General features: G+C 40.8%; 1 protein-coding gene across 1 annotated transcript in view; it reads left to right on the top strand.

Annotated features, from left to right (window-relative positions):
- kpna3 (karyopherin alpha 3 (importin alpha 4)) overlaps positions 1-13,919 on the top strand; it is an 88,447-nt gene that overhangs the window by 55,048 nt on the left and 19,480 nt on the right. Inside the window, exons 10-12 of the mRNA XM_055644867.1 lie at positions 1,504-1,548; positions 9,861-9,992; positions 12,917-13,045. Coding sequence (XP_055500842.1) covers positions 1,504-1,548; positions 9,861-9,992; positions 12,917-13,045 — 306 coding nt within the window. The remainder of the gene's footprint in view (positions 1-1,503; positions 1,549-9,860; positions 9,993-12,916; positions 13,046-13,919) is intronic.

A 13,919-nucleotide genomic window follows, 5' to 3' on the forward strand; every position in this document is an offset into this window, starting at 1 on the left:
TATCTCCACAAGGACAGTGTAGCGTACATTCCAGGGAAAGTTGATGGACAAAAGTATTTGCAGCCAATAGATAGATCGGGGGAGATCGGGGCAAGGATTTCCTGGTGATATTCTCAAAATCTACTGCAGGTATTTTCTGGCATCGTGACATGGCGAGCTGTGGTTATCAATTCAAATGCAATTATTTTGCGAGAATGCTGCCTTATTGCTAAACCACTGAATATCTACTTGACCTGTGTTATTTTAATATTTGTTTTCATATACTGAAAATTGTTGCATTTACTAATAAAACCATCCAAATCCCATTTTCGTTGATAACTGGAAATAATATCTCAGTTTATCAGCATGTATGTAAAGAGTTGATGGACAGATATAACTCTGTAACTATCAGCAGAAGTACCATTGTTGCAATTTTTTGCCAACATAGACAAATCTCCCCTTCTCCTTTCAAGGCCTCTGATTCAACTGCCTTGTCCACTACCACATTAATCAAAAGCTTCTACCTTTGTAACATCCAACAATTGCATTTGTGCCTGATGCCACCTGTTACTGAAACCCCATTGTTATTTAGTTATTCCTCTTTGATGACTTCCCATTTTCCAAGTTAGGGTGTTTCAGTGTATTGTAAATTCTGCAGGCCGCTGCCATCTAACCAGCTGAAGCCCTCACCACGCCGCGAACTCCCTCCTTCAGAGTCTCTTCACGGAGGCCTTGTGGACCACCCATGTTCCTATGGCCATAAGGCTCCCCAGTGTCTTGGGGGCCCCCCAGTGCTCTCATGACCTTATCCCTCATCCCAGTGCTTTCAAGTTATCTCCGCACCCTCTGTATGTTTCCCCGCACCCCCCCCCCCCCCCCCTTACCACCTGCTCACACCTGCAGGTTGGTCCCAACCCTGCTCCTATACCCTGAGATGATTCCCCCCCACCAGCTTTCTGCGGCCTCATTCATTCCCCACCTCTTGTTCCGCCAGCCCTCACCTCAAATCCCCCCTTCCATACCCGCACCACCATCTTCAAAATCTCCAATACCATCCCAGATGTTGTGTTCCCTCCTTAACCTCTTGGATTCCCCCTCCCACTCCGGTCTGTGGTTCCCCAATTCACACCCTTTGAATTTCCCTTCCGAAGTACTTTCCCTCAAACCTCCCCTCCGCCCAAGCCTTTCTTTTAATCTTCCTTCAACTCCTTCTAAATACATGTCATTTAAACAATCCTAGCATCTATTATTTGCTGCCTTTTCATCTCTTGCCTTCCCACCTTGGTTAAATATATCATTTTTGGCATTGATCACAAATTATTTATTGGTTATTTGTTCAACTAAAATGTCAACTCTCTGAAAAATGTCCAATTGTGTAAAACCTTAGGAAATGTTTCCAAAGAGATACAATATGACTAATTCTGCTTATACATGTTGTAACTGATGTTGCACAGGTTAATTTTATGCTGTTTAATTTAGTCTAAGAAGTAAAACATCTAATGTATCGTTCCTTTTTCCCTACAGATTCTACCGGCATTATGTGTGTTGATATACCACACAGACATTAATGTAAGTGATACAAAGATGCGACAGGGTAAATTTTCAGTCTTTTGGGAACATGTATTCTCAGATTTGATTAATTTTAATACAAGCAGGATTTTACATGCAATTTGACTCCTCATTGTTTCATGACATTTGAACACGAGACCTTTGATCTGCGAATGCATATTTTGTATCAGGAGGGAATTCCAAATTGCATCAAGTGGCCTGAACATCTACATTTGTAGGAAGTATCATGAACTGAGCTCAAACTCAGGCTTTCAGAGTTTGAGCTACAACTGGTGTTGCTGCGTTTCATCAGTAACGCTCAAATGATTTGTGGATAAGACTATTCAGCAGGTAGTCTCACGATTCAACAGCAGGTAGAGACGGGATGGATTGATAGTTGTGGAAAAAAGACTGGTAGTTTGAGAGCAAGGGCATCTTGCTCTCTGGCCATCATTAGGTTTGGAGCAATGATGGAGCAAATATGTGTTGTCTTGCTCTACAGCTAGCACAGTTGTACAGGAAGGGAGCAGGAAGATCAAGAAGCAACAGTAATAGATAATTCTATAGTTAATCCAGTATCTGTGGCTGCAGAAATGACATTGTTCCAAGATAGCAGAATTATTTTAAGGGGAAAGGTGAACAGAGATTGTGATTCATAACCATAGCAAAAGCAGGCTTTTTGAAAGTGCAGATGCATCACATCCACTGGCTCGAAAATGGGAGGTGATCCTCCAGGTAGATTTTTAGGAAAAAAACTTTTATTATAAATATAATATTACTTTTGCAGCCACATGTTAGTTACTACTAAGCTAGAAGAATCTTGCAGATGTATGCATAGCTAGAAATATAGTGCAGGAAGGAGGGCTTTAGATTTCTGTGCCTTTGTAGTTATTTCTGAGGGGAATGCGGCTTTTAGGGAAAGGTGGGTTAAATCGCATCAGGAGCAGTGTGCTTATTGGCAAGTTTCCTCATGTTGTTTTGGAGGGTTTAAACTCGTTGGGCAGGAGAATTCGCATTTTTCTGGTTAGTAAAATGTAATGATTTACATGCCACAGTAATCTGTGCTGGAGCTACGTTTTTAAAATTTTTATACAAATGATTACATAGAAAAATAGATGTAGGATGAGGCCCTTCGGCCCTTCGAGCCAGCACCGCCATTTAATATGATCATGGGTAATCATCTAAAATCAGTACCCCGTTCCTGCTGTTTCCCCATATCACTTGATTCCTTTAGCCTTAAGAGCTAAATCTAACTTTTTTAAAATTTTTATCAAAATCTTTTTTATTTAGTTTTCAAGACATAACAAAGTGCAAAGTTGTCCATTTGTTGCAGACAGAGTGTACGAAAATAATAAATAAAAAACTTATGCCAACATATAACAAGACAACAACAATAAAATAAAAACGAGATACCAAAAATAATTCCTCCCCAGTCACTGCCAGTGGGCATATGCAAATATCGGCCTGTCACAACAATAATCCACGATAAGTGAATGGGTAGGCTGTTAAGCTATTAAACTGTACTTGATGATCAAGCATTTACAAAGCCTGGAATGCATTTAAAAAAGGTCCCCACGCTTTCTGAAACCTTCCCTTTGAATGTTGAAGTGAGTACCTGATTTTCTTGAGCTTTAAGCAGGACGTGATATCTGTCAGCCATTGTGTATGAGTGGGCGGGGTAGGATCCGTCCACCTAAGCAGGATTGTTTGCCGAGCCAGAAGAGAAGCAAAAGATATAGTGCAGCGTTTATCTGCAGTTAATCTAACCACCTCACCAGTGAGCGATTAGTGGCTTTGGTTCCAATTTGATGTTTAACACCTGGGATAATGTATGAAAGACCTCTAGCCAGAACTTGTTAAGGCTGGGGCATGACCAATACATATGGATAAGAGAGGCTTCAGAAATTTTACATTTAACACAGTGGACTAACCTCAGGGTAAATAGTAGATAATTTGGCTTTTGAGATATGAGCCCTATGTACCACTTTGAATTGGATCAGGCAGTGACGAGCAAATAGAGAGGTGGAATTAACCAATTTAAAAATGGAACTCCAAGTATCTTCCGAGAGAGAGAAGCCCAAGTCTTCCTCCCATGCTGCCTTGAGATTGTCCAGGGGGGGCGCGCCATAGATCCAACATCCTGCCATGTAATGCTGAGACAAGTCTATTCTGAGATGGGTTTAAAGAAAGAACTGTATCAACAAGGGTTGTGTCTGTCGGTATAGAAGATCTGGGCAGTTTATAGAACACATAATGTCTTGTTTGCAGGTATCGGAAAAAATCTGACTTTGGAAGATTGAATTTGGTGCTTAATTGTTCAAATTATGCTACAGTGTTACCCATAAACAGGCCCTTGAAGCGCACAATACCCTTCCTATGCCATTCTTTAAAGGACATGGTCCTGAGTTGATGGGTTTAAAAGGTGGTTTGATGCAATAGGGCTCAGTAGAGAAAAGTTATGCAACCCAAAACATTTCCTGAATTGAACCCATATCCTCAAAGAGTGTTTAACCACTGGATTTTTTACAGATTTAATTGAGGGGAGTGGAAGTGAGGAACCAAGTAGTGCAGGTATGGACATATTATCATCTGTATGTAATTCCATGGCTACCCAGGCAGGGCAATCGGGCTGGCTGTGAAAGAACGACCAAAATGCAAGGCAGCGCAGATTAGCAGCCGAATAATAAAAGCGAAAGTTTGGGAGAGCCAGGCCACCAGCAGCCTTGGTTTTTTGAAGGTGGGCCTTATTAAGACGAGGTCGATTGCCTCTCCATATATAGGAGGAAATAACTGAGTCAAGATGGTCAAAGAAGGACCTGGGGATAAAAACCGGTAAGGCCTGAAAAAGGCACAAAAATTTTGGCAAAATGGTAATTTTGATTGAATTTATCCGGCCGACAAGTGACATTGACAGGGGTGACCACTGTGTTAGCGTCTGTTTGATCTGGTTTAACTGAATGATAAAATTCTCTTTGAAAAGATCCTTATATTTCCTCGTAACTGAAATGCCCAAGTATAAGAGCTTATTTTTTTCAATTTTGAATGGCAAGTTGGTAAGATCTGAGGGTTGTACTTCATAATTAATGGGAAACAGTTCGCTTTTTCCAAGATTTATCATAATCTGAAAATTGCCCAAAATTATTGAGCAGTGACATAGCAGAATGCAGAGAGGTGCCTGGGTTTAAGACAAAAAGCAAAAGGTCGTCAGCATATAGTGAGACCTTATGCTGTGTACTGCCCTCCAAATACCGGCTATGTCCTTACAGCTGCGAAAGGCCATGGCAAGTGGTTCGATGGCTAAGTCAAAAAGCATGGGGCTCAGAGGACCCCCCTGGTGGGTTCCACGATGCATGTCGAACGACTTGGACAACTGGGAATTAGTCCAAACTGAGGCTGTGGGATGAGAGTATAGTAACCTGATCCATGAAATAAAGTTTGTTCCAAAACCAAATTTGTCCAGAACAGCCCAAAGATAGACCCACTCAACGCGATCAAATGCTTTTTCTGCATCAATAGATACGACACACAGGGACATCCTCAGAAGCAGAGTAGACAATATCTAATAATTGACGTATGTTAAAGAAGGAATGTCTGCTATTAACAAAGCCGGTTTGGTCCTCAGATATAACAGTAGGGAGGACATTCTCTAGCCTACGAGCTAGAACCTTAGCTAAAATGTTAGCATCCGTGTTTAGAAGGGAGACTGGTCTGTAGGAGGCGTATTCGGTTGGATCTTTACCTTTTTTGGCGATAAGAGTAGTACAGGCTTCGGCAAAGGAAGGAGGAAGAGAACCTTGTCTGTAGGATTCAGATAGAACGGAACACAAGTGTGGGGAAAGGAGCAGAGAGAACTTTAAAATAAAAACTCTGCGGGGAAGTCGTCAGGGCCCGGACATTTGCCTGATAGCATTGAGGAAATGGCTGAAGCTATTTCTGCCTGTGATTTGGGTTCAAAAATCTAATGAGAGTTTGGGAATATTTAGACTGCTCAGAAAGTCATGAATTACCTTATGATTCGGTTGAGATTTGAAGTATAAAGCTGGGAATAAGTCTCTGAAAGCGTCATTAATTTGCAAGTGATCCGAAGTGAACTGGCCATTAAGCATGCGAATTTTAGAAATATTCTGTCTCGCTTTAGCACCTTTAAGTTGATTTGCAAGTAATTTGTCAGTTTTATCTCCATATGTATAAACATGGCTTTATTTTTTGAAAGTATGTGTTCAATTGAGTGAGTAGTGAGTCGGTCAAATTTGGTTTTGAGTTCCAATCGTCTTTTATATAGAGTTGGATTTTCAGTTTGCGCATATTGCTTGTCAATTTCTCCAATTTGATGAGCAAGAGTTAAACGCTCTTTATTGGATTTCCGCTTCATTTGAGCAGTGTAAGATATGATCTGCCCCCTAAGGTAAGCCTTAAGGGCATCCCATATGATCAGGCTAGAGATTTCAGGGGATATATTAGTGGGGGAAAAAAAGGCTATCTCTCTTTCCATAAACTGTACAAACTTATCATCCGAGAGGAAAGTTGAATTGAATCGCCACTGCCTACTCTTTTGAGGGAGATCTGGAAGGGACAAGGCCAGAGCAATAGGGGCATGGTCAGAAATGACAATACTCTCATAGTCACAGGAATGAACCAGGGGTACAAGTTGGTTATCAAGAAATAAATAGTCAATTCTAGAATACGTATGATGGACATGTAAGAAAAATGAGTATTCCTTATCTTGTGGATGTAAAGAGTGCCACACATCGCAGACACTGTACTGGGATAGAAAGGCTTGGATGAAACAAGCTGATTTACTTACTGTACTGGGGTTAGTAGAGGATCGGTCTAAAAGATGATCTAATCAACAATTGAAATCATCACCGAGTATAAGAGAGTATGTCTTTATGTCTGGAAGTAATGAAAATAACCGTTCGAAAAAACCTACATCGTCTACATTCGGGACATACACGTCGACAAATACTACCAGTGTATTGTATAATTTTCCAGTCACAATTACATACTGACCAAACTTGTCAGAGATCACATTATCTGGCTCAAAGGAAATGTTCTGGCTGATAAGGATTGAAACTCCTCTGGCTTTAGCATGATAGGAAGAGTGGAACCCCTGCCCCACCCAACCTGACAAGAGACGGCCATTGTCTGAGCAACGGATATGACTAGTGTGTAATGATGTGTCTATATAAATTGCTAAAATGTTACTGGCAGTGACATAACCCCCCTCCCCACCCAAGAAAGCTGCTATAGAAAGAAGCAGCAAGCTCTTCCAAACAAACATTTTACAAATCGAATCTTCCTGTCTAATATTAAACTGTTTCTCCAGTATTATGTACTAAAAAATACATTTAAGTACCTTTATAATAACATTTTGACTTATCTAAATAGTCCCCAAAAAATATGGCTATGAAGACTAAATATCAACTTTGAAATAACTGAACAGTGCAACCATTGAACTGTGTCATCAGTGAACTAAATGGTTATATGTAACCGAAAACTCACATGGGTTAACATGTCCTTAAAAATATGATTGCAGCTTGAAAGTTACTTACTGGCCCGAAGACTACGGAGAGTCGGTTTGTCAAGGAGGACTTTCTCTAACTTCTGCAGGTGCACAATAGAGAGCATGCTGACCGGTTGCAGCGTAGCTTGGTTCGGAAACTTGAGCGCCCTGGAAAGGAAAAGACTACAAAAAGTAGTAAACACTGCCCAGTTCATCATCGGCTCTGACCTTCCTTCCATCGAGGGGATTTATCGCAGTGGCTGCCTCAAAAAGGCTGGCAGTATCATCAAAGACCCATAACATCCTGGCCACACACTCAACTCCCTGCTACCTTCAGGTAGAAGGTACTGGAGCCTGAAGACTGAAACAACCAGGTTCAGGAATAGCTACTTCCCCACAGCCATCAGGCTATTAAACCTGAATCGGACAAAACTTTGATTATTAATGACCAATTATCTGTTATTTGCACTTTATCAGTTTATTTATTCATGTGTGTATATATTTATATTACGGTATATGGACACATTGATCTGTTTTGTAGTAAATACCTACTATGTTCTGTGTGCTGAAGCAAAGAAAGAATTTCATTGTTCTATCAGGGACACATGACAATAAACTCACTTGAACTTGAACTCAAACTCATCTGTGAAACATGGTGGTGGGGGTGTTATGGCCTGTGCATGTATTGCTGCTGTAGGTACAGGCTCGCTTATCGTCATTAATGATACAACTGCTGATAGTAGTAGCATAATGAATTCTGAAGTGTATAGACACATCCTATCTGCTCAGGTTAAAACAAATGCCTCAAAACTCATTTTTCCGGCAGTTCATTCTACAGCAAGACAATGAACCCAAACATACTGCTAAAGCAACAAAGGAGTTTTTCGAAGCTAAAAAATGGTCAATTCTTGAGTGGCCGCCAATCACCCGAACTGAACCCAATTGAGCATGCCTTTTATATGCCGAAGAGAAAACTGAAGGGAACTAGCCCCCAAAAGAAGCATAAGCTAAAGATGGCTGCAATACAGGCCTGGCGGAGCATCACCAGAGAAGACACCCAGCAACTGGTGATGTCTATGGATCGCAGACTTCAAGCAGTCATTGCGTGCAAATGATATGCAACAAAATACTAAACATGACTACTTTCATTTACAAGACATTGCTGTGTCGCAAACATTATGGTGCCCTGAAATGGAGGGACTATTTATAAACATTGCACTAATTTCTACATGGTGAAACCAAAATGTAGAAAAATGGCCTTTATTAACATCTGACAATGTGTCCCTGATAGGACAATGAAACTCTTGCTTTGCTTCAGCACACAGAACATAATAGGCATTGACTACAAAACACATGAATAAATAAACTGATATAGTGCAAATTGACAGATAATGGGTTATTAATGTTCAAAGTTTGGTCCGAGCCAGGTTTAATAGCCTGCTGGCTGTGGGGAAGTAGCTATTCCTGAACCTGGTTGTTGCAGTCTTCAGGCTCCTGTACCTTCTATCTGAAGGTAGCAGGGAGATGAGTGTGGGGCCAGGATGGTGTGGGTCTTTGATGATACTGCCAGCCTTTTTGAGGCAGCGACTTCGATAAATCTCCTAGATGGAAGGAAGGTCAGAGCCGATGATGGACTGGGCAGTGTTTACTACTTTTTGTAGTCTCTTCCTCTCCAGGGCACTCAAGTTGCCAAATCAAGCGGAACTGTGGGTACCCATCCTACACCTTCCAAAGTCCACAAGCAGTTCCTTGGTTTTGTTGGTGTTGAGGGCCAGGTTATTGTGCTGGCATCATATGGACAGTTGCTCAATCTCTCTTCTATACTCTGACTCATCCCCATCAGTGATACGTCCCATGACAGTGGTGTCGTCAGCGAACTTGATGATGGAGTTCGTACTATGACCGGCTATGCAGTTATTAGTATAGAGGGAGTACAATGTGCACTTTGACCACATGTGATTTTTTTTCTATTAAAAATCTCAAATTGTGGAGTAAGTACAGAAGCAAATAAATAAATGATGGGTCTTTGTCCCCAACATTATGGAGGGGGATGTATGCTGAGGCTCACTGTTCATGATTATCACTTCATTCTCTGCAGCAAATTTGTAGGCTAGTCACTCCTGTTGCTATTAACAAATGCTTATTCATAACACTATTATTTAATTTTTGAGCAGCCCTTCTGCTTTATGTGGAATTTTGCATCTAGAATAACAGGAGATCAGGTCTTTTTATCCTTTGAAAACTGCAATAACGAATGGAACATCTTTACTTTGTCAATTAGGAGAACTTTGGTTGTCCAACCAACTTGCTACTGGCTGGGTCTTTAATCGTTGCCCTTATGCGAACTAGAAGTGTGTTTTCCTATTTTTGCTACATGCTATATTTTGTGGTGGAACTGAGTTAATGGCTACATTCATGAATTTGCTGTCATTTAGTTTATTTTATAGATATTGTACAATAGTAGCCCATTGAATGCACATCATGCTGTGCTACATTGTATTTGAAACACAGCAGTGTGCCATTTACCTAATGACTACTCTGGTTTATGATCTATGCAAGACCCTTCTTACTTATTCATCTCATATAAACACATCCTACATATTTTTTTCGGTCTGTACTTAGCATCCTCTTACATGCATCTAAACCATTCATTTAAAATGAAGTGTGGTAACAAGTTCTGTATTGAAATCATTCTTAGTAGAGAAGTTGCTAATACATTACCAGTTTGATATATTGGTGACTGAAATGATATTTGAATTGTTTCTCTATTGAAGGTGTTAACCTATTTTGATTTTGACGGGTTCTAATTATTTATTTTAATATATTCAAGATACTTGTGGATACCGTCTGGGCTTTGTCCTACCTGACAGATGGAGGTAATGAACAAATACAGATGGTGATTGAGTCGGGTGTGGTGCCTTTCCTTGTTCCACTTCTGAGTCATCAAGAGGTCAAGGTTCAGGTGAGAAAACGTTAAAAAATGTTCCACTGTCCAAATGAACACTAAAAGTCAAAATAAGCTTGGCCAGAACTTTTTTGACTACTATGAACGCAACTTTTTATTTTATTGTAAGGCATTTTCCTCGTCTATTTTCGGTTATTATAGCTACTGTGTACTTATAGGTACTTATTTCAGATCTTGGTCGAGTGTTCAATACTATGGACTTTAGTAAGTTTTACTGATGCGAAAGGATGACAGAACAGCGGCACTTTGTTTTATGATCACGATCCTAGTTATTCTGCATAGAGAAATGTTGTGTGGTGGTAATACAGTGCCCTCCATAACGTTTGAGACAGACACATTTATTTATTTGCCTCTGTACTCCACAGCTTGAGATTCATAATAGAAAAAATCAAATGTGGTTAAAGTGCACATTATCAGATTTTATTAAAGGGCATTTTTATACATTTTGGTTTCACCACGAAGAAATTACAGCAGTGTTTATACATAGTCCGCCCATTTCAGGGCACCATCATGTTTGGGATACATGGCTTCACTAGCGTTTGTAATTGCTCAGGTGTGTTTAATTGCCTCCTTAATGCAGGTATAAGAGAGTGCTCAGCACCTAGTCTTTCCTCCAGTCTTTCCATCACCTTTGGAAACTTTTATTGCTGATTATCAACATGAGGACAGAGAAACAAGAATAAACCTGTTAGAGACTTCGGCCAAACCTTAGGCTTACCAAAATCAACTATTTGGAACATTATTAAGAAGAAAGAGAGCACTGGTGAGCTTACTAATCGCAAAGAGACTGGCAGGCCAAGGAAGACCTCCGCAGCTGATGACAGAAGAATTCTCTCTATAATAAAGAAAAATCCCCAAACACCTGTCTGACAGATCAGAAACACTCTTCAGGAGTAGGCTGTGGATTTGTCAATGACCACTGTTCGCAGAAGACTTCATGAACAGAAATACAGAGGCTACACTGCAAGATGCAAACCACTGGTTAACAGCAAAAATAGGATGGCCGGGTTACTGTTTTTGCCAAGAAGTACTTAACAGACCAACCACATTTCTGGGAAAAGGTCTTGTGGACAGATGAGGCAAAGATTAACATATCAGAGTGATGGCAAAAGCAAAGTATGGAGGAGAGAAAGAACTGCCCAAGATCCAAAGCATACCACCTCATCTGTGAAACACAGTGGTGGGGGTGCTATGGCCTGGGCATGTTTGGCTGCTGAAGGTACTGGTTCTGAGGAAGGACATTATTGCCATAGAGGGAGTGCAGAGACGGTTCACCAGACTGATTCCTGGGATGTCAGGACTGTCTTATGAAGAAAGACTGGATAGACTTGGTTTATACTCTCTAGAATTTAGGAGATTGAGAGGGGATCTTATAGAAACTTACAAAATTCTTAAGGGGTTGGACAGGCTAGATGCAGGAAGATTGTTTCCAATGTTAGGGAAGTCCAGGACAAGGGGTCACAGCTTAAGGATAAGGGGGAAATCCTTTAAAACCGAGATGAGAAGAAATTTTTTCACGCAGAGAGTGGTGAATCTCTGGAATCCTCTGCCACAGAGGGTAGTTGAGGCCAGTTCATTGGCTATATTTAAGAGGGAGTTAGATGTGGCCCTTGTGGCTAAGGGGATCAGGGGGTATGGAGAGAATGTCGCAGGTATGCGGGCATTTCGCTGAGTTGACAATTAATTGAATCAGCCACAGAGGGTGATCATATTGAGGGATGGTGGCGGTGCAGGCTCGAAGGGCCGAATCGCCGAATCGCCTACTCCTGCACCTAATTTCTATGTTTCTATGTTTCACTTATCTTCATTGTTGATACAACTGCTGATGGTAGTAGCATAATGAATTCTAAAGTGTACAGACACAACCTATCTGCTCAAGTTCAAACAAATGACTCAAAACTCATTGGCCGGAGGTTCATTCTACAGCAAGACAGTGATCCCAAACATATTTCAAATAAAAAAAATGGTCCACTCTTGAGTGGCCAAGGCAATCACCCGATCTGAACCCAATTGAGCATGCTTTTTATATGCTGATGAGAAAACTGGATGGGACTAGCCCCCAAAACAAGCATAAGCTGCTGCAATACAGGCCTGGCAGAGCATCACCAGAGAAGACATCCAGCAACTGGTGATATCTATGAATAGCAGACATCAAACAATCATTGATTGCAAAGGAAATGCAACAAAACACTAAACCTGACTAATTACATTTACGTGACATTGCTGTGTCCCAAACGTTATGGTGCCCTGAAATGGGGGGACTATGTATAAACACTGCTGTAATTTCTACATGGTGAATCCAAAATGTATAAAAATGGCCTTTATTAACATCTGACAATGTGCACTTTAACCACACGTGATTTTTTCTATTAAAAATCTCAAATTATGGAGTATAGATGCAAATAAATAAATGATGGGTCTTTGTCCCAAGCATAATGGAGGGCACTGTAATAATGATGAAGTAACCATAATAATAGAATGTTGAAAGCACACATCCCCGGTCTCAGGAACAGCATCTTCACCTCTGTTATCAGGCTTCTGAACGCTTCCTACATGAACGAGAGTACAATCTGATTATCCAACCGACTTGGCTCTAGGTGGACATGAGACTTTGTCTCTGGAACTGTTACAATATTAACCATATTCTGCTCTCCTTATCTTTCTCTTTGCCCTACCTATTGTACTTATGTTTGGCTTGATTGTATTTGTGTGTCATTTTATCTGATTTGATTGGATAACACACAAACAAAAGCTTTACACAATACCACGGCACTATGGCAATAATAAAACCTAAACCTAAAATATGAATAATAATTGTTTTTAATTATAGTAAAAACAGTAATTATTAAGCTTGTAATTTTAAATGACTAGGAATAAATATGGAAAAAAGTCGTTACATCTATTTTTCCTCTTACATACAGACAGCCGCCTTGAGAGCAGTCGGCAACATAGTGACGGGTACAGATGACCAGACGCAAATTGTTCTTAACTGTGATGTTCTATCACATTTTCCTAATCTCCTGACCCATCCAAAAGAGAAGATCAACAAGGTAAAATAAAAAGTTGCCAAGAGCAGAGCTGCCAAGTAGTACGGATTTTCCGTATTTTGTACGGAAATGCGATCAGAATACGGGTGCACGGATTTGCTTTGTAAAATACGGATTTAAAAAAAATCCGTAGGCAGATGCATGGCAGATGAAGTTTAATGTGGATAAATGTGAGGTTATCCACTTTGGTAGCAAAAACAGGAAAGCAGATTACTACCTAAATGGCGTCAAGTTGGGAAAAGGGGAAGTACAACGCGATCTGGGGGTTCTTGTATATCAGTCTATGAAAGTAAGCATGCAGGTACAGCAGGCAGTGAAGAAAGCAAATGACATGTTAGCCTTTATAACAAGAGGAATCGAATATAGGAGCAAAGAGGTCCTTCTGCAGTTGTACAGAGCCCTAATGAGACCACACCTGGAATATTGTGTGCAGTTTTGGTCCCCTAATTTGAGGAAGGACATTCTTGCTATTGAGGGAGTACAACGTAGATTTACAAGGTTAATTCCAGGGATGGCGGGACTGTTATATGCTGAGAGAATGGAGCAGCTGGACTTGTACACTCTGGAGTTTAGAAGGATGAGAGGAGATCTTATTGAAACATATAAGATTGTTAAGGGCTTGGGCACACTAGAGGCAGGAAACATGTTCCCGAAGTTGGGGGAGTCCAGAACCAGGGGCCACAGTTTAAGAATAAGGAGTAAGCCATTTAGAACGGAGACGAGGAAACACTTTTTCTCACAGAGAGTGGTGAGTTTGTAGAATTCTCTGCCACAGAGGGCGGTGGAGGCAGGTTCTCTGGATGCTTTCAAGAGAGAGCTAGAGAGGGCTCTTAAAAATAGCGGAGCCAGGGGATATGGGGAGAAGGCAGGAACGGGG

This window comes from Leucoraja erinacea, chromosome 13 (assembly GCF_028641065.1).
Source record: "Leucoraja erinacea ecotype New England chromosome 13, Leri_hhj_1, whole genome shotgun sequence".
Taxonomy (NCBI): Eukaryota; Metazoa; Chordata; class Chondrichthyes; order Rajiformes; family Rajidae; genus Leucoraja; species Leucoraja erinaceus.